Source organism: Elephas maximus, chromosome 16, assembly GCF_024166365.1.
Source record: "Elephas maximus indicus isolate mEleMax1 chromosome 16, mEleMax1 primary haplotype, whole genome shotgun sequence".
Classification (NCBI taxonomy): Eukaryota; Metazoa; Chordata; class Mammalia; order Proboscidea; family Elephantidae; genus Elephas; species Elephas maximus.
This window is the reverse complement of record NC_064834.1, coordinates 76,551,924-76,573,153: the sequence shown is the minus strand read 5'-3', so window position 1 is coordinate 76,573,153 and position 21,230 is coordinate 76,551,924. Positions and strand designations below refer to the sequence as shown.

Here is a 21,230-nt window from a genome sequence, read left to right as displayed (position 1 = left end):
TTTTATTGTTTATGTAAAAATTTTTTATTCTTTTTTACTTAGTGGTCATTGTAGTGGGTGTCCCGTGCCTGCTGCATTAGCAGTACATCTTGAACGTTTTCGCACTTGGTTTCACAGTTATTTCATTTATTCGGCATATATTTTTGAAGGCATGATATGGACCCAGGACTGTCCTAGGAGCTGGAATTGTAGCAATGGACAAAAAACCTAATTCACTTGCGTGCAGCTGTGTTCTAGTGGGAGTAAGTGGCAAACAGCCAACACGTACATGTCATGTGTTAGACTTGGTAAGAACATAGTCATAAAACATTAGGTCTTACAAAGGCAATAACCAGTTTGAGCTCATGAGAGAATACTCCAAAGGCAAGGCTCAAACCTGATGTGTAGACAGTAATAAGCTTTAACACGTAACTGAATATAAGGTGCTAAATACCCTTGTCGTCATTGCTTCCCTGTGGCCTAGGGAACAATACCCAAATTAGCACAGCATTCAAGTCTTTCTGTGATATGTCATTAGAGCGTGTGGGTGAGGAGAATGTAGCAAAGACTGTGTACGTTGTTGCCATGTTAATGGATGTGTAAGCTGTCACAGTACACATGTGCTCTACCTACAAAGCCAGTCTCTGCTGTTGGATATTGAAGATAATTCTGATGTGTTGCCATTATGGTCTACACTGCAAAAAAAATCTTCATGCCTATGACTTATACTTTATTTTGAATCAGTTAATAATCCAAAGATTTTAAACTAGGGAGGAACATAACCAGATTTGCTTTATGGAAATGTCTCTGATAATGAGGTGGATGGAGGAAGCTTCTGGAAGAAGAGTTAGGCAGCTGTTGTGGTCTTGGCAAGAGGTATGAGGGGATCAATTAAGGCAGTGGGGAGAGGGACGTGAAAATGGAATGAAGTGGATAGGAAAGTAACCAATAGGAGTTGCTGACAGAGAATATCCATTGGAAATGGCAGTTAAGTGGCCAATGCTGAACATAGTAAGAACTTCATTGGCATCATAGTGGGTAAGTCCAGGGTGTGAAACACTGAGTATTAGGTGGGGTATGACGAGGTGGGGGCAGAGAGAAGGTGATGCACTGAGTATTAGGTGGGGTATGAGGAAGTGGGGATAGAGAGAATGAGGACATCTCCTTCAAGGTTTGCTGCTAGAGGGGGCAGGATGATAAGCAGTGTGTGTGGGAGGGAGGTGCCGTTTTTCCATTAAAGTTAAGAAGGATTTGGACATGGTTAGAAATTTTTGAGGAAGGCAAGCCTGAAGGCTGAGGACACAGCAACGGTCCTTTGTGGTGCAAGATCTCCACGGAGAGTGGGCTCCAAAGACATAGTGCATGGTTCCCCCTGGATAGGGGGCTTTCTTCTCATTTCTTCATTCATTCATTCCTCCATTCCTTTTTTCAACAAAATAACATTGAGATCTTACTATGTGCCAGGCCCTGTACTAGGAGCTGGGAATCCATTGGCAAACAAGTTAAAAATGAAGTCATTCTCCTTAGAGCCTAAGGAGGAAGCAGACATCAATTGTAGATCCAAAGCAGACCCACTGCTGTTGAGTCAATTCTAACTCATAATAACCCTATAGGGCAGAGTAGAACTGCCCCCACAGGGTTTCCAAGGCTGTAATCTTTACGGAAGCTGACTGCCACATCTTTCTCCCGTGGAGCAGCTGGAGAATTTGAACCTCCGACCATTTGGTTAGCAGCTGAGCACTTAACCACTGTGTCATCAGGGCTCCTTTACATTGCAGATCCACCCTAACTGACTATATTACACACCCAGGCACGTGCTCTGAAGGCAAAGGAAGGCTTCTGTTGGAGCTTGTACCTTAGAAACCTGACCTAGTTTTGAGGGTGGTGTCAGGAAAAACACTCACGTGAGCAGGTCATGTGAGCCGGGGTGCAAGGAGGACCATGGAAACCAAGTGTTCTGCAAATGGACAGCACGTGTAACGATCCTGTGGTGGGAGGGAGTAGGTGCACACAAGGGAATGGAGGAAGCTCGGACTGAAGATGTGGTGAGAGAAAAGTGCCCAGCAATGCCACAGAGATTAGCAGAGGCAGAGCACACAGGCCCTCTGGAAACCTTGACCTCTGAGTAATGAGAAGTGTGGCTCTTCTGCAGGAAGGAATTACATACAGCAGTCAGCAGGAAGTAGAGCCAAGACCAGCTTTTTCCAGGACCATCACTGTTGGATTGAGACCTGGGGTAGCTGATGAAAGGGGTTCCTGAATCACCCCATTACTGGGAATTCTTGGACCAGCAATGCCCAGAGCCTGTGGAAGAGGGTTCCGGGCTGGCGAGGGTAGAGGGCTTGGCAGAGGGCCAGGATGGGAGGGGGACCAGTCAGTTTGCCTCAAGCAAACCTGTGCCCCACAGAGTTTGTGGCCTCATGGTGAGGCTGATGGTACGTCAGGAGCTTCCGGGTGTCAGGCCTCGGGTTCAATAACTTGGCAGACTTGATAGAGTTACATTTAAAAAACGCACATAAAAATCTCTCTTAAAAACGTCACACAAACAACTCAGGACATAGGAAGCTTAAAACCTCCACCCTGCCAGATTCTGGCTGCACCCCTTTCTCTCCTGGACAGCTTCCAGACCCCCTGACTGGGCTGTTTGGGACAGCAGAGAGAGAACTTGTTGCCTTCGGCTGAATTTGGGCCTGTTTTCCAGCCCTATCTCCAATGTTGCTGCACTTGTATTTCCTTCCTGAGTATTTTTTCACATATTATCCAGTATTGCCCATGACATGTTTATGCTGAGTTTGAGAAAAGGACATTTTATAGCCTAAATGTAGCCAGACATAGTCAAATGGCCAAATAATAATACGTACTACTACTAATACTATTTGAAGCACGCTGGCTAAAGGCTCCGGCTCTCAGGATCTGGCTGGCCTGCATTGAATCCCGGCTCAGTCGTGTGATGGCCAGGTGACTGTGGCTTTCGCACCTGCTGCAGTGGGGCTCAGAACATCACCATCTCAGCAGTGTAAGAGTTCAGCGAGATGATGTATGCACAACGTTTAGCACAACCGCCAGCACATTCAAAGTCTCAATAATCATTAGTGCTTATTATTAGTATGAATCATATTACTAATATGCAGTGGCTGGGCTCAGTCCAGAGTAGGGAAGCCTGGGGTGAGGGGCAGGTGGCAGAAATCTGAGTGTCACTTTTTAATTCTCAGGACCATACCCCAGTCCCAGCCCCTCCCAGCCCCACCCCATTGCTTCTCTGGCCTTGGGGAGGCCCTGCTTCTGCTTTGGTTTGGCTCCAGCTTTCCCTCTGTTCCCCCACCTGGTGCCCAGGTGCTAGTGCTGAGAAGGGGCTAGAATGGGAACCGAACACCCAAAATCTTTAAACTCAACCCAGTCCTATCTCCAATGTTGCTGCACTGAGAAATTAACTAAGGTTCAAGATTAAAGGCAGAGCTTGAGCTCCATGTAGTCTCCGTTCAAATCATGCTGAGGTTATAACTGGACAGTCAGAAGAGTGATTTTTCAGCTTGGGGTAAGGTTGTGGCATTCTCAGAGTGGTCGATGGGGATGGGGCTGACCTAGCTAGGACTGAGATGCAGTGTCATTACAAATTCATGCTCAGGTCTGGAAGTCTCACCTCGGTGGACTGCTTGCCGGCAAACTTATAAACCAATTCTTTACCTTTTGGTGGGGGAAATCAGCGTAGTAATCACAACTGTAGACAGCAGGGTATTTCCGTATGTATTCGTCTTATTTTCATTGGGCCTTGAAGGCTAATTCCTGGAATTTGCTTGCTCATGGTTAATCAATTTATCAATACTTACTGAATGTCCACTTTCAGCACTGTGGTGGGATAGGAAAGAAATAATAGATGTGGTTCTTTGGACTACTAGCAAAATCCATGGCAGAATAATGTTAGCTGATGACAGTTTTCCTCCTTCCCTCCCTTCCTCCTAGTATGTTTGGAAATCATCAAAAACCTACCTCTTACTCATCTGCAGAGTTAACACAGGAGAAAATGGAAATGAGAATTCATTACAATCTGTAGCTCTTGGGAGACTAGAAAGATTCTAGGGACGTTTCCTGATTTTTTTTTTTTAATCACATTGTACATTATTTAAGATTATGTATCTGGCAAATAACAATGTAAGACTGCGTAAGGTTTCTGTTTATCTTACAGATCCACAGTCGGCTCTTTGCGGCCCCCAGAGGTCACCCTGCCTGGGAAAGAAATGAAAGGCTTTCAAACACAGGTAAAGAACTGCTCTGGCCTGGCACTGCTCCCTTTCCAGCCTTTATTTACTGTCTCTCTCGCCTTTCTTTTTATTAATAATGAAATGTACTTTGAAATCGAGCTCCCCCCAAACATGAGATGATAGCTCAGCGGCCCCGACCAGATTGGAAGCTGATTTGAACTTCTAAACATACAGGCTCCTAGCTTGGCGGTCCCCCAAAAAGCAAACAAAGCAAAAGAAATATCGGTTGCTCCAGGTATCGCGTTTGGAGCCCGAGATGCCTGCAGATTGCTCAGTGAGCACGGCTTTAGGGGCCAGCCATGGTGCCGGCTGGCTGGGAATGAGCAATGGGATGAATGCGGGGTGCTCTCAGGATAGAATGGATGCAACTGAAATAGAGGCATGGGGTCTCTGTATTCCTAAGTCACCTTTAGGAAGCTTCAGTTCACAGCTACTGAGCTGTATGAACACCAGGTGCAACTGTTAGGGATTCATAACTTTTATTAAGTTTGTTGACATACATGGTGTGAAAACAAGCTTTCCCCCTTCAGTGGAGAAAGCCCATGGATTTAGGTCAGACTTTCTTAGGGTTTTTTTTTTGTTTTCTTAGGGTACTGTAATAAAACCACTGGATTAACAGAATACTTCAGCTCCAAGACTCTAGCAAAAATAAATTCTATAAGAATGTTTTATGTAGCAAAAATTTTATTTTTTAATTTTCATTTTCATATACATATGTGTATGTGATATATGTGATGTGACGTGTGTGTGTATGTGTGTCTATATATTGGCTTTACTAAGATTATAACCTGTCAGAAGAGTTACTTTTCAGATTTGGGATCACACACATACACACACACCCCTTCTCATTACCCCGTATCACCTGCCTGTATCAAAGCTGTCAGGGACCTGAAGGCATTTCCATAACTGACATAGTTAACCCAAGACAAAAATACAAGAAACTTTCATATTTACTGCTTTCTGGAAGCCTCGAAGATGGCTTACAGTTTGTTCTTTAATAGTGGCAAGTGTTTAGTTTGGGCCCTTTGAAAACCTAGCCCAGACATTGCCTATGGTAACAGCGTGAACCCACTGACAGAAGCTTCTGGCAGCGTGAACGGCAAAGGCAGGCTCAGGGGATGTATTAGGCCACTGGCATCACACAGAGCCTTTGGAGACGTTGAGTAGTATACTAAGTGTTCTCCAGAACACTCTGAGGTGGATGTCATGAGAACTCTCCCAGCCAGGTGACCTACATACGGACATGTCAGTGCCCTTTTCCCACAGGGCTTCCAATTGGTTCTTCCAGTTCAAACCCCTGCTGAGAATCTGCATTCCCAACAAGTTCCCAAGAAGTTATACATAAGAATCTGTATAAAGAGTCTGTTTAAAATGTAGATTAAAAAACCCAAACCCACTGCCATTGAGTCGATTCTGACTCATAACGACCCTATAGGACAGAGTAGAACTGCCTCATAGAGTTTCCAAGGAGCACCTGGTAGATTCCAGCTGCCAAGATTTTGGTTAGCAGCCATAGCTCTTAACCACTACACCACCAGGGTTTCCACATCTGGAGTGGAAATGCAAATTCTCAGAATGGAACTTGTTAGAAATGTAGTTTCTCAGCAGGGGTTCGAACCGGAACAAACCGGTTTGAAGCCCAGTTTTCTCAGGACTGGGTTATGGAGAAATGGGCCTGATCAGCCACCTGCCCAGTGGAGGCTCCCTTGAGAGACACTTAGCAGTTTAATGATTTAGCAACCAAGCAGCAGGCTGGCCTGGAGGCCAGAGGTAATGACGCAAACTGGAGGAAATGTGCTGAAGCCACCCTGGGTGAGGAGGCGACATCTCCTGGGTTTCTTTTTCCTTTTGAAACCTATCTCTATGTTCAAAGAGCTAATTACAGAAGAACACTCAGGACAGTTGTAAACCTTGGGCCTTCTGGCAGAAGACAAGGAGTCATTATACACGTTGAGACCATGCTTCCCTGGCAGGTGTCCTCTCTGAGGGGCCCTTTCATGCTGTCTGCACCTTCCTGGAAAGTTGTTTTCATTTTTTTACAAAACACAGGTCTGTGTCTGAGCAGCCATCTGGGCCCTCTGGGCCCTCTGAGGTCAAGCCTGGTTCACGAGCTTGTCTCCCCTGTCCCCATGCTCATGAGAAGGGCCTGGCACAAGGATGAGGTCTTCCTCAACCCTCTCAGTAGTATGGGGAAAGGGAGGGAGCAGACTTTTGTGTCAAAGTCTTTGGATTGCAAGGACCAGAAACCCACTATCATACACAAAAGGGAAACCATTGACGGGAAACCAGTGAGCTTCATGGAAGAAAGAGCCCCAGGTTGTGGAAAGCACAGGAACCAAGAGGACTCTGGGAGGCGGGAGGGGAGCATGGCAGTAAGAGTATGTGGACCACCTAGGGCCCGATAACAGGACTCGGTGCTAAACTTTCTTCCCATCTCTCAGCCTTTAAAAAAATTTTTTTAATTGTTGTAAAAATATAGGTAGTACAGCGTTTGCCAATTCAGCGTTTTTCACTTGTACAATTCAATCAAACCAGTTACATCAATCATGTTGTGCAACCATCATCAACATCCTTTGCCATATTTTCCAGCCAACCCCGTAAACAGAGACTCAGTGATCAAAGTTTCCCCTACTTCCCCTTCCCTCCTGGCCCATAACCTCTGATAAACTCTGATCTCTATACCTTTGCCTATTCTAACTGTTTCCTATTAGTCAGATCATACAATATTTGTCTTTTGGGGATTGACTTATTTCACTCAGCATAATGTATTCAAGCTTCATCCTTTTCTGAGTGGCCTAACTGGTCAGGGTCCACCCTTGATGGCATCATTTCTGGTCAGGAGGCAAGGTCAGATGGCTTCTGAGGACCAGCCTTGTGGGTAGTTCTCTGAGGGACAGGAGTCCATGGGCTGGGCAGATGCTCCCAATGGCTTCTTGTCTACGTAGAACACCACGGAATGCCACAGGAGTGGTTTAGTCCAGCTTCTTTCTGATGTCTGATGTCTGAATCCTCCTCATGGTTCCCCTGCAGGAGTGGGGAAGCCTTCTCAGAGCAGGCCTACTACTCTGTAAGCTCTGAGGAGAGGAGGCTCCCCAAATTATAAGGTAACTCATGACATGTTAATTTAGATGGGGTTGTTCAAAAGCTTTTAAATTATGTGGAACCAAAATAAATAAGCCTCCTTGTTTTTTACTTTTGATCTGTATTTATTGAGCAGGCAAAGAGGAAGCATTAAATCTTTTTAAGTTGCTAGAATTGTGATCCTATCCATGTTCTAGGAAGACAACTCTGCTGTGATATTCCAGGCAAAAGATGATGTGGGTTTAGGCTAGGGCCTAACCCTCGGGACACTAGGAATTGACAGAATCCTCTACAGGCTGTTGGGATAAAGGACAAGTTAAAGATGTTTCTGGGCAAATAGTGCTACCACTAATGGGCCAGGACATTTAGGGTCTGGGAGATTTATGGGAGCAAGGGGTGGCTCTGGTGGGCAGACCCTGATTGGATAGGGTATGGACACCCTGAGTTGGAGAGGCCCAGGTGACATCTGCCTGGGATCGCCTGGAAACAGTTGCTAGTTTGGTCCCGAGATCAGGAGACAGGCCAGGTTTATACATTTTGATATGATCATCATTTACATGTGGGTGGTACAAGAAACCAGGAGAACAGCTGAGATGAGTGTGGGAGGGAATGTTCTAGATGGGAAGAGGGTGGGGCTACAAATCCAAAAGAGCAAACAGACACATGCAGGGGTTGGAAAGAGGAACGTTGTCCTGGGAACCACAGACCTTGTTGCAGGGTTTTGACTTTTTAACCGAGGCACGTTGTGCCAGTGCCAAGTTTGCCACCAATTAGTTTTTTGTCTTTGGAAATGCCTTTGCACGTCCTCGGTCTCAGTTGCTTTAAGACAGTGGTGGTTTCGAACCCCCCATCTCTACAAAGCTGCCTAAGTCCAGTGATGTGGGTGGTGGCTGTTGTGGAAGCCGGAGCTGTGGGCCATTTGGTGCCACTGGGTTCAGAGTGCCCACGCAGGAAGCCCAAAGAGAATGTTGCCTTTAAATTTTCATTTTTGCTTCCTTCATTTGCCCAGTGCAACTATTCACTGCCTCAGTCACTGGAAATTCCAGGACTGGGAAGGGTGAGGAGCTGGTTTCTAATTGTTAAATTGCCCTCTTAGCAAGACTTTGGGAATCTGTCCAGAATTTCAGTTTACTGTGATTAATTGGACCTGAACACTGAGGGGAAAATGCAGGAAGGATGGGTATTTCTGCCCAAACTCACATCTGTTTTCAAAATCAGAAGATAGAAAGTCCCTTTCAAACTTCCATTCTGCTGTGCTATAAAAAGATTCCGTTTATCATTTCCCCAGCACTTTTTTTTATGCTACTACCTCTCTGTAGGTGAGCCTGCTTGATTGAAGGATTTAGCAATGATTGGAGGAGTCAGGTTGCTTAGTTAAGCCATTTCTGGGGAAATCCTTTAGGGGAGTTGATGAAAGTCACTTGGAATTTTTAATCATTAATTCACTTGGCTTAGAAAATGAAGGTGGGGCGACATGAAACTTTCTCTCTCCTGATCAATTATGACTGACCTTTAAGACTGGCAGTTTATAAAGGGTGGATCTTTGATGGATGAGTGGGGTGAAGTCATTATATTTCACTTGAAACTTGAGGATTTGTTGTTGTTGTTGTTGTTGTTGTGTGCCATCAAGTCAATCCCGACTCATAGAGACCCCATATGTAGAACTGCCCCATAGGGTTTCCTTGGCTGTAATCTTTATGGGAGCAGATCACCAGGCCTTTCTCCTGCAGAACCGCTAGGTGTGTTCGAACCACCAACCTTCTGGTTAGCAGCTGATAGTTTAACCAATAGTTGTTACTTTATCCCAACTTTCCTGAGAGCAGTGGTATGCTGCCTTCATCTGATAGTTTTCTATCTCAGTAGTACTGAGTGGAAGAGCTAGTTGCTCCAGTGTAACATAGGCCCCCAGTCGTGGTTCTAGGCAGCATTGTTCTTTTGCCCCTTAAAAGCCACCCGAAGCTTGAGGTGAGGCACAGCTGAACTTCTTTTCTCTTCTGGAAGAAGATGTATATAATTGCATTTCTCTATGAACAAGGTGTAGAAGGCTCACCGTATTTATCCAATCGCTTTCCCTGCAAGTACTGGTTTTTATTAAAGCTCTAATTGTTGGAGTTGAAATGTGTGGATTCTTTTTCTTACAGAAGCCGTTTTGATTATGCCAAACTCCATCTTCCTCATTCTCCTAAGTTCTTCCCTGCCCATGGGGAGAACTCATCTGTTGAACAATACATGAGTGTCTTTAATCAATAAAACATCTCTGATCAAAAATCCCACCAGTTCCTAGAGTGCAAAGTATAAACTCCCTGGCACAGCATTCAGTGCCCTTCCCCTCTCACCCTAGTTCATCCTTCTAGATTTTTCTCCAGTTACATTGCCTTGCCAGTTCCTACACTCTCACTTGCCTTCTCTCTGCCTTCCATAGAGGCTTTTCTGCCTAAAACCCTCTTCTCCATATTTCTGCTGTTAAAATCCTTCCTTTTGTAGGAAGCTTTTCTGGATTCCACATTCTACACCTTCAGTTTCCATCTTCCAATGGCAGTTTGTTCGTTGCTGAATCATAGTCCTTTCAGGGGTGCATATTTACCTTGTCAACTTGTCTTTCTTTCCTTCAAGGTGGGAACCTCTAGGGGCAGAGACCTATCTTACTCATCTCTATAGTCCCAAGTTCAGGGACTGGAACACAGTACTTAATAGATTAAATAGCATTATTTGTATGAATGAGCTACTTGGAGACATTTCTGCATTGGGGGATACCACTCCCCATTATGGAGTGTATGGTGTCTGCCAGAAAGATATGTTGAAGTCTTAACCCCTGGTACCTATTAACGTAACCTTGTTTGGAAATAGGGCCTTTGAAGATGTTATCAGTTAACATGATAATATCACACAAGTCATACAGAAGCAGGGCGGGTCCTAACCTCGTCTGAATGGTGTCCTCACGAGAGAGAAGAGAGACAAGGATGACGGCCATGTGAAGACAGTGTTACACTGTGGCTATGAGCCAGGGAATGCTTGGGGCTACCAGAAGCCTGGAGAGAAAAGAAAGATCTTTTTCTAGAGCTGACGGGGAGAACGTGGCTCTGCTGACACCCTGAATTTGGACTACTGCCTCCAGGTCTGTGATGCAATACACTTCTGTTCATACAAGCCTCCCAGTTTGTGGTATTTTGTTGTAGCAGCTCCAGGACACTCATATACTCCCAGTCAAACCTGCAGAGCAGCCTGGGAATTGGATGATGTGACCACAGATGAGAGAGCCTGACAAGGAATAACCTGCCTGTGGATTTTTCAAAGAGGCTTTCTAGCACTTTGCGTAACAGACCCCTCTTGTTTCCTGCCTTCCTTGTTGAGAGGGACGAGACTTCCACCCAATTGGCTGTGAGAGGTCTGCTTGGGGATTCCATCAGCTTGGAGACTTGCTTTGTCCAGCATCTACCCCACTCTGCAAAAGGGAGCTGGGAAAGGCAGAGTGACTTTTCTGACTCACTGAGAATAAAAAAGTATCTAGGTATCCTGCTTTCTGCAGAAGCCATAGCAAGACAATGCTTGGGTCTGTTGTGCCTACTTGTGTAGAATATTATTGGGAAAAAAATAGACTAAACCCTCTTTGTTACAGGGGCTATGTGACAGTCCCTGTTTGCTCTTTATAAATAACCACTAACCCCACATCCCCTCCTGCATTCTGCTTAGTAGCTGCCTGGGCCTTGTCCCTCAAGTTTGCTGCAATCGCTCATAAATAGTGCACTAAGCAGCTTTTTTTTCTTCTTCCCATATGAGTTTCTGCCTCTAACTTTATCTTTGCCCATCACCTGGTACGCAATCTAATTTTAAAAATAGTTGGTAAAATAATGTACTAAACTAAGAACTCAGCTGCAGATTTCCACGTCTGTGTAGCTTTGTGTCAGGAAAATATGTCCATCCAGATTTAGCTGCTTCCTCTCAGAGGCATGAAAGCCCAGTTAGTGCCTCTTGTGTCCTGAGGGACTTAGCTAAAGGAATCTGAGGAGATGGCACTGAGGGGATCAGAAGCTGGGCAGACATGAAGTAGACAGCCAAGAGGGCCACCGTGTCCACTGTTAGACATGTGGGATGAGGAGACCTCTGCCTTAGTATCCGAGAGAGGGCTGCTGTAACAAAACAGCAGACAGTGAAGAATGAGATGGTGCCCAGCTACTATCAATGACCACCCTGACAAGGGAGCTCAACAGAGAGTCCTGGACAGAACCAGAGAAAAATGCAGAACGGAATTCAAATTCATGTAAAAAGACCAGACTTAATGGTCTGACAGAGTCTGGGAAATCCCCACAACTATGGCCCCTGGACGCTCCACTAACTTCGAGAACTGAAACCATTCTCGAAGCCCACTTTTCAGACAAAGATTGGATGGGCCTATAAAACAAAAAATTAATATGCGTGAGGAATGTGCTTCTAGGTTTAGTCAAATATACGAGATGAAATGGGCAGCTCCTGTCCAAAGGCAGGGCAAGAAGGCAGAAAATGACAGGAACTGGACAAATGGGCACAGGGGTGGAAAGGGGGAGCATGCTGTCACATTGTGGGGGTTACAACCAATGTCACAAAAAAAAAATGTGTATAAATTTTTGAATGAGAAATTAACTTGAGCTGTAAACTCTTTCACTTAAAACACAAAGAAAAAAAAAAAAAGAGAGAGAGAGCCAGGCCAGCAACCCAATAGAAAAATGGGCGAAGGATATGGGAAAAAAAAAAAACAAAAAACCAAGTGGCTTAAAACAACAGATATTTATTCATAATCTCACGTGTTTCCGCGGGGGGTCATAAAAGCCCTTCATTCAAGGTGCAAGCAGGCATGTTCTCTCTGTCACCTCTAGGGAAGATCCTTCCTCGTCTCTCTTGGCTCCTGGCAGCCCCAGGCATTCCTTGGCTTGTAGCTGCAGGATGACTGTGTCACCACATGGCCATTGTCCTCTGTGCTCTTTTCTGTGTCTCTTCCGTTTTATAAGGACAGCATTCAGATGGGAGAAGGACCTATCCTACTTCCATATGACCTGCATGTTAACTGGCAGCATCTTCAAAGACCTCACTTCCAAACAAGGTCACAGTCACAGTTATAGACTGTGGACTGCAACATATCTTTTGGGGGGACATAATTCAATGTAGGGAGCTCTGGTGACACAGTGGTTAAGTGTTCAGCTGCTAATGAAAAGGTCGGCAGTTCGAAGCCACGAGGTGCTCCTTGAAAACTCTATGGGGCAGTTCTGCTCTGTCCTATAAGGTCACTATGAGTTGGAATAGATTCAGTGGTGATGGGTTTTTTAATTCAATATATGTCGCTAAATTATACCTACCATAATTTAAATTTGTTCCCCCCAAAGCATATAAGCCGTTCTACCCTGCCATGGGTACCAGGCCAGACATCTTTGGGCATTGGTATCATCAGGAAAGACCAATCACTAGAAAAGGACATCACGTTTGGTAAAGCTGAGGGTCAGCAAAAATGAAGGAAACTCTCAATGAGATGGATTGACACAGGAGTCACAACAATAGACTCAAGTACACCAAGGATCATGAAGATGGCACAGGGCTGGAAGGTCACCATGAGTTGGAACTAACTCAACAGCAGCTAACAACAATCTTGGTGGGCAGGGAAGACTAATGACACCCTGGCCTGGAGCCTCTGGTCCTCTCTGAGCTCAGATTGTTTTTCTATCTCAGGAGTGGTACACCATTGAACTGGTCGGCCAAGCCAGAAACATAGGTGTCTTTCTGAACAAAGAGACCAGGCCTGAAAGATGGCATCCAGCATTGTGTTTTGTTGTTGCTGGAAAGGAGCAGCCCTTAGGGAAACACTGTGGAGAAGCCTATGTAAGATGGCTGAGCAGCAACACCATGGTATCCAGCTCAGAGGCAAAGGTTTTGTGAGTCACAGAGAAGAGAAAACAGCTTTGCTTCTGTGGTTATTCTCAACTGAACTGTTCAAGGAGACTAAAATATGAGTAATCTCCAAGTCCCACCCAGACCTGCAACATCAGTCTCCAGATGGGAGCTGTCTTAGTTATCTAGTGCTGCTATAACAGAAATACTAAGTGGAGGGCTTTAACAAAGAGAAATTTATTCTCTCACAGTCTAGAAGCCTGGAAGTCCAAATTTAAGGCACCAGATCCAGAGGAAGGTTTTCTCTCTCTTTCAGCTCTGGGAAAAGGTCCTTGTCATCAATCTTATGCTAGTCTAGGACCTTCTCCTCACAGGGACCCTGGGTCCAAAGGACTTGCTGTGCTCCCAACGCTACTTTCTTGGTGGTTTGAGGTCCCCATGTCTCTCTGCTCACTTTTCTCTTTTATATCTCAAAAGAGATTGACTTCAGACATAACTTAATCTTGTAGATTTAGTCTTGCCTCTTTAACATAACTGACGCTAGTCTCACCTCATTAACATCATAGAGGTAGGATTCCCAACACATAGGAAAATCACATCAGATGACAAAATGGTGTACAGTCACACAATATTGGGAATCATGGCCTACCCAAGTTGACACACAGTTTTGGGGGATATAATTCAGTCTGTGACAGGAGCTCAAGAGCTGTGGGAGCTTCTCTGGTTAAAGCTACCACTTGGAGTCTCAGAATTGACTCCATCTTTAAGAAATAAAGTTGTAATATTTGTTGGTCAGGGGAGTGCCATTCCCTCACCTCCAAGGACCATTCAATGGAAAGTTCTCCCAAAGCGTCCGGCTTGGAGAGGGTGGAGATGTGGAGGATTGGGCAGACGGAGAGGTGCTGGGGTCTTGGGTCATTCACCTGCTGGGGCAGGGAAGACAGAGGAAGAGCTTGGACCTGGCTCCAGGGATGTGGTAAGAGCCAGGTGTGGGCCCCAGGTAGGAGGTCAGTGTCAGGGATGAGTAGCACAAGCACAAGGTGTCCCCAGATGGAGACACATCTTAGCGCCTGGGTACCTAGGACAACATGGGGGAGGACCTATGTGTGGGTCCCACACAGGACCTGGGCTTGCAGTGAGCTCCACCCAGAGCCCCTGAGGTCCAGCTCAGATACAGGAGGTCCGGCTCAGATCCAGCTCAGGTATGAGGACTGGGTGTGAGTCAGGAGCTCACTTCCCAGAGCCAGGCAGAAACCTGAGTTCCAAACTGGCCCAAAGTGGGCAGGGAGGATGATTGACACCCTGGCCTAGCGTCTCTGGTCCTCTCTGAGCTCAGAATGCTTTCCCATCTCAGGAAAGGTGCCCCATCCAACTGGTTGACCAAGCCAGGTGTCTGACACAGTGTCTTTCTGCCTCTTCCATGCTCCTGCGTCCAAGGCCTCCTGGTTTACCTCCTAGACGTCTCTGGGACCCAACCTCTCACTTCGTTTGCTTCAGTGTTGGCCTGACTCTACCTCCCTCAGCCTGGTCTTCATCTATAGCCAGAATGAGCTGTTCAGACCACGCTATACCCTGTTAAAACACTTCCATGCCTGCTTTGGAACAAGACACTTCTTCCTGTGGTCTAAAAGGCCCTGTAGGTCCTGGGCCTGAGCACCATCTGCCTCCCTCTCTAACTCTCTCTGCTCCAGCCCCTCTCACCAGGTGTCTCCTGCACAGGGTCCCTGTACAACCTCTTCCCTTGCTTGAGCTGAGGAGCTCTGACCCACCTACAGATTGCCTCATAGGCACAGGGAGATCACCTTTCTCTCCTCTGCTACACTCATTACAACCACAATTTTCGTATACCTGTGCAGGTGTTTGATGCCTGTCTGCTCCCCATCCAGCCTGTAAGTTCCACAAGAGCAGGGCCCCTGTCTGATTTTGCTTGCCAGCCCCAGTCAAGCACAGCTCCTCTTTAGACATCTGTAGCAGGAATGAGTGGGCAGGTTGGTCTGCAGCCATGTCACCCGTGGGGCCTGGAGACCCATGGGGACAGGAAACCAGGACATCACTGTGATTGGCATCAAAATGACTTTGAGGTGACGCTTGGAGACACTGGTCTGTTTCCCTTCTCTGCTTCCTTTCTCTCCCACCACTCTGAAATGACCCAGTCCTTCCTCCCAACCTCGCTGCTCACAAAATCCTTTCTCAGGCTCCATCATCCCTCTCCCCCGACATTGCCTGGTCCCAGGGCCAAGAAGCCCCGCCTGGGCAGGAGCCTGAGCTGGGGTTACACTGCAGTATTGGTGTGATTTGGGCTGCTTCAAGTAAAGTGGTTTATTTGTTCCTACTTCCTTATTAATTGTTCGTTGTAGATCAAGAGCCCCCCAAGAGAAAAATAACACTTAGAAATAATCGCTGGAAGGTCCACACTCCTTCCAAGGGACGTACATCACTGGGAAAGGCAGCAAATAGAAGGCACGTTCCCAAGCTCTGGTGGGCCCTGCTGTGTTACATGCTGCTGGTTTTTGGTGAAATATTGTTAATAATGCGTGGATAGAGTAGACCCGGTTGTGAGCTAAAGTGTTGTTTTTTTTTTAAGTTGTTTTTGCCCAGCTGGCCATCGAAGGGGCAATTTTTGAAAAGAAAAAGCGTGTAAACAAAATGCAGCATAAACTGAAAGCGGCGCACAGAGTTAAATGTCTCTCTGAAGTTTATCGTGTTATTTAATATAATGATCGTGTTAGTGTCCCGCTTCCCAGCGTGAAAGGAGTATTTACCTGGCAGCTGTAATGTGACTGAGCCAGAGGGGACGGGGGCCATCCAGCCCCTCATCACGTGCCTCTGACTTTTCATCACTTGGTAAAAATACCAGCATATTGGTCATAGGATCTTTCTTCTGAAAACTCTTCTTTTGAACAAATTGTCTCCTGTCCTGCTTCTCTCTCCCTTGCTCTTCAGGAGTGGACCTTTCTCTCTCTCTCTCTCTCTCTCTGTGGTTATGTGCTCCTAACTTGCCCTCAGCTCTAAGTGGTAACTTCAATAAGCAGGGAGGTCCATGCCTGGCTGAGAGAGAGCGTGTAATGAGCGCAAGAGGTCACGATTGCCAGAAGAAGACAGTCAGGGCCAGCAACCTCTTTCCAGATTCCAAGGTGGCACAAGGACACTGTCATGTGTCCCAGCAAACCTGTGTTTCTGTGTTCCAGCAGGAGACAGGTAAGGCCTGGCTTCCCATTCAAAGGTGCCATTGTTCTGGAAGGGGCCTTTGCTTCATGTCACATGCTTCCCTTGAGCACGTGAGGAGACTGCATGACTGCAGAACCCTCCGGAACATTCTCCCCTTAGGCTGGTATTAGCAGAGTTGCCTGACCTCTGGGCTGAGGGGAGGTTCGGTGGTGCAGTTTCCATCTCCCACAAACCACCTTGGCCATTTGGGGTGAGTAGAGAGCAGAGGGCGGTTTTCTGAAAGCTGTTTGTGCCATTTTAAATGGAACTCTTTCCTAAAAGGGACTCCTACAGGAAGCCAGCCTGTAAAGGAGATAAATGCAGAGGGGCTCTGGCTGAAGTGGGGGTGGGGGGCAAGTTCAGACTCCTGCCCAGGTGCCGCACACCCCAGGCACTCACAGAACTCCTGTAGTGGGTCAGAGGGCAGTTTGAAGGCCATTACCCAGGGCCTGCAAGGAGATTACAGATCATTTGAATAAGACTGTTTCCTCTTTGCACGTTGAAATTTCCCGTAGTTAACCTGGAGCCCATAGCATGAGTGGGTTTTCATGGTGGGCAGTCCGTTTTAAGCTGGAGACATCCCCTTGCTCCTCTTTGATCCGCATTGAATGGCGCTCCTAAATCCTGGGCCCACCTGATTTCAAGGCTGTCTTGAATGTGATTAACTTGGTGCCTTCGGGCCAAGGTTGCTATTGGAGGCTCTTCAAGGGGGTAAGGGGGTAGCGCTGGTTCCCGTGCCTTACCCCCACCCGTACCCTCCATGAACAGAGAAGAGGTAGGAATGTGATGTGGGTTTTAACTGGGAGATGGGTTAAGTGTTAGCCTATAATAGGACTGTGCTTTTAAAATTCTCTTCCTTTTCCGGTATTAAATAGCTTGCCTTTAATGACCCTCAGCTTACAGTTTCTTTTAGATCCTTCATACCAGCCCTGGCAGGAGTCCAACTGCCTACTCAACTCAGAATGTGGCTTTCTCTAATGCCTTGCGTGTGCTTAAGTTTGATTAATTCTTTTTATGGGATTTAGCGGACAATCCATGAGGGTGATCAAACATCAAGACAGGCAGCCTGGGGAGGTTGGCCAGGCCGTGTTCCTGGACCAGCTGATGAGGCTGGGGCACAAGGATTCTAAGCTGGGGTGCCCTGAGCACGGACTACAATTTGGGTCAAAGGATCAAGTCCCTGCCCTTGGACACAAGATTGGGAGTCGCATTCTGGAGTGAAAGCAGGAGGCTTTGGACTATCCCAGCTCTTCCCTTGTCCCTTCTGTGACTTTGGACAACCTCTGTGAGACTCAGTTTCACAATTTGTCCATTGGAAATAATAATAACCACTTTCACTGTTGTTTATGAGTAGTTATGATAGACATAAAATGCTAATCCTAATCACTGATAGTTGTTTTGTAATTAGCATTGCATAACCTAAATCCCTCCTGGGACCCGCAAAAAAGAAAACAACATACAGATGCTTATAAGTGTTTACTCACTGTTGCTGTCTTTTCTGATGCTTTCTGTTCGAGCTGTAGGGTGAGAGGAGGGAGAAGGTGAGGCTGGCAGAGGAAAGAGGGTGAGGGTTGAGGTGGGGTGTGCAGGGGGGAGGGCAGCCTGGCAGATGACCTGTGGGCCCACTCCGGAGCTGTCATATCAGGAAGCCAGGAGCCCTCCATCAGGAGCTGTGCTCAGTGGGTGCCCATGCCTTCCTCTCTGTCTCTGCAGCCTTGTCCCAGGCAGATGACTGCTCTGTTCTCCAGCTTACCACAGAGTCTCCTGGCCCACACTTCCCTGGCATGAGCCCTGAAATAACTAAAAGTGTCCCCTCCCTGGCCACATTGGCCAGGCCAGGCCACCCCACAGGAGGCATTAGACCTACGCCCTGCCTGTGCCTTCAGCAGGGGTCTGGAGACCCCACTCCCTGCTCTGTGTACCTCCCATTGCAGGTAGACACTGCTGTGCTTTCCCTGAGGACTCGCAGGGCCCTGGAGTGGCCTGCACCTGTTCCACCCAAGTCCTTGCCCATCAGAACCCCTGCCTCGTGGTCTTCGGGTGCTTGGTGGCTGAATGGTGGTAGGGAAAAGGCCTGCAGAGCCCAGCTACCCCACCTCCCAGGCAAGGTTTTATCATATGCGTAGAGTGGGAGGAACATCTGGCTCCTCGAAGATACAGAAATACCACTTTGTCTGCACCTCCTATAAGTGCGCTGCGATGGGACTCAGGTATCCATCGCCACAATAATGTCGAAACACCAGCTGTTCCCAGCACTCAGTGGCTTATAAAACAATTGGCATTTCTTCAGCTCTCAGGCTGTAGGTTGGCGACTCACACAGGCAGTTCTGCTCTCAGCTGGGCCTGCACATTTGTTGGGGGTTGGCAGGTGACAGCTGGGGTGATGGCACCACTCAAGCAGATTCGCCTGGAATGCTCTGAAGATGAAGGCAGAGGGACGGGAGCATAAACAGATATGCAGAAGTGTGTGTCCAAACCTGGGCAAGTCAAACGGTGGAACTCAGAATCCAGGGCTGGAGAAATAGACCCACTGCTTGATGGGAGCAGCTGCAAAGTCCAGTGAAAGATCTGGGTCGTAGGTAGGGATGGCCAGTCGGGGCTCTTGACGCAATCCACCTGCTACACAGCAATTATTTTCCTGTGTCAGGTTCCACTGTGCAACTGGCCCCGAGTGAGGCATTGACAAGTGTTTGCCTGATTTTTCACAACAACCCTGCCTTAATTACCTGATGCTCCTATAAACAAATACCACAGGTGGGTGGTTTTAAAGAACAAATATTTATTTTCTCACAGTTCTGGAGACTAAAAGTCCAAATGAGTCTCAGCTGTGTCTATTCCTTCCTTCAGCAGCCCCAGGCGTTTCTCAGTTTCTTGGCCTTCCTTGGACAGTAGATGATTCTAACATGGCATCTGTCTTCCCCCTGTGTCTATCTCTGTGTCCATACCAGTCTTTTTACAACTCGGAAGTGACTAGGTTTAGACCCTACCCTATATTGTTATGACCTCATTAACATAACAAAACAGGTACCCCATTTATAAACAGGATTACATCCACAGGTACAAGGGCCAGGAATTCAGCGCGTGTTTGAGGGGTGCACAATTCGATCCATAAGAAACTCCACGTTGTTGTTGTTGTTAGGTGATGTCAAGTTGGTTCCAACTCTTAGTGACTCTGTGTACAACAGAAGAAAACACTGCCCAGTCCTGCCCCGTCCTTATGACCATTGTTATGCCTGAGCCCATTGTTGCAGCTACTGTATCAGTCCAGCCCATTGAGGGTCTTCCTCTTTTTCACTGACCCTCCACTTTACCAAGAATGATGTACTTCTCCAGGGACTGATCCCTCTTGATAACATGTTCAAAGTATGTGAGATGAAGTCTTGCCATCCTTGCTTCTAAGAATCCTGGCTAGACTTCTTCCAAGAGAGATTTGTTTGTTCTTCTGGCAGTCCATGGTATATTCAATATTCTTCACCAGTACGATAATTCAAAGGCATCGGTTCCTCTTTGGTCTTCCTTATTCATTGTCCAGCTTTCACGTGCATATGAGGCAATTGAAAACATCGCGGCTTGGGTCAGGTGCACCTTAGCCCTTAAAGTGTCATCTTTGCTTTTTAACACTTAAAGAGGTCTTTTGGAGCAGATTTACCCAATGGACTATGTAGTTTCGTTTCTTAACTGCTGCTTCCATGGGTGTTGATTGTGGATCCAAGTAAAATGAAATCCTTGACAACTTCAATCTTTTCTCTATTTACCATGATGTTGCTTATTGGTCCAGTTGTGAGGATTTTTGGTTTCTTTATGTTGAGGTGGTCTTTGATCTTCATTAGTAAGTTCTTCAAGTCCTCTTCGTTTTCAGCAAGCAAGATTGTGTCATCTGAATAATGCAGGTTGTTAATGAGTATTCCTCTAATCCTGATGTCCCGTTCTTCTTCATATAGTCTAGCTTCTTGGATTATTTGCTCAGCATACAGATTGAATATGTATGGTGAATGGATTCAACCCTGACCCACACTTTTCCTGACTTTAAGCCACTCGGTATCCCCTTGTTCTGTTTGGACTGCCTCTTGGTCTATGTACAGTTTCCTCAAGAGCACAATTAAGTGTTCTGGAATTCCCATTCCTCGTAGTGTTATCCATAATTTGTTATGATCCATGCAGTCAAATGCCTTTGCATAATCAATAAAACACAGGTAAACATCTTTCTGGTATTCTCTGCTTTCAGCCAGTTTTTATCTGACATTAGCAATGATATTCCTTGTTGCACTTCCTCTTCTGAATCTGGCTTAAAATTCTGGCAGTTCCCTGTTGATGTACTGCTGTTACTGATTTTAAATGATCTTCAGCAAAATTTTACTTGTGTGTGATATTAATGATATTGTTCAATAATTTCTGCATTCTGTTGGATCACCTTTCTTGGGAATGGGCACAAATATGGGTCTGTTCCAGTTGGTTGCCCAGGTAGCTATCATCCACATTTCTTGGCATAGATGAGTGAGCACTTCCAGCACTGTATCCATTTGTTGAAACTCCATGCAGAGGGTGCAGATATTCCCATTTCATGGACAAGAGTATTCAGAATACTGAGATTCAAAGACGTTCAATAAATAACTTATGGAGTTACTGAATTTCTCATCCACAGATGGAGGACATAGTCTTTTACCCTGAGGTTCGCTATGGGGATTAAATGGGCTGGGACATGGTAAGTGCTTATCTCATCAGGACCTGACACATGAATGCTCAGTCGGTGCTGGCAGTTCACTGGCCTGGTAACCTGAGGCCTAGGGACCACATGTGCTGTGCTCCTCACTGCAGCCCAGGGCCCAGCACAGCATCCAGGACTCAATAAGT

The 21,230-nt window shown here is 46.4% G+C and overlaps 1 protein-coding gene across 5 annotated transcripts in view; it reads left to right on the top strand.

Moving 5' to 3' along the window:
* Positions 1–21,230, top strand: part of C16H10orf90 (chromosome 16 C10orf90 homolog) — a 223,035-nt gene that overhangs the window by 20,786 nt on the left and 181,019 nt on the right. For 3 of the 5 annotated variants that reach the window (XM_049855216.1, XM_049855215.1, XM_049855213.1), the window contains exon 1: positions 16,466–16,590. Coding sequence is in view for 2 of the 5 variants with exons in the window: in XM_049855214.1 (XP_049711171.1) it covers positions 4,163–4,235 (73 nt within the window). In the remaining 3 variants the exon portion in view is untranslated. Of the gene's footprint in view, positions 1–4,162; positions 4,236–16,465; positions 16,591–21,230 lie in introns of those variants that run through there. The other 2 variants (XM_049855214.1, XM_049855212.1) reach the window with 1 other exon arrangement.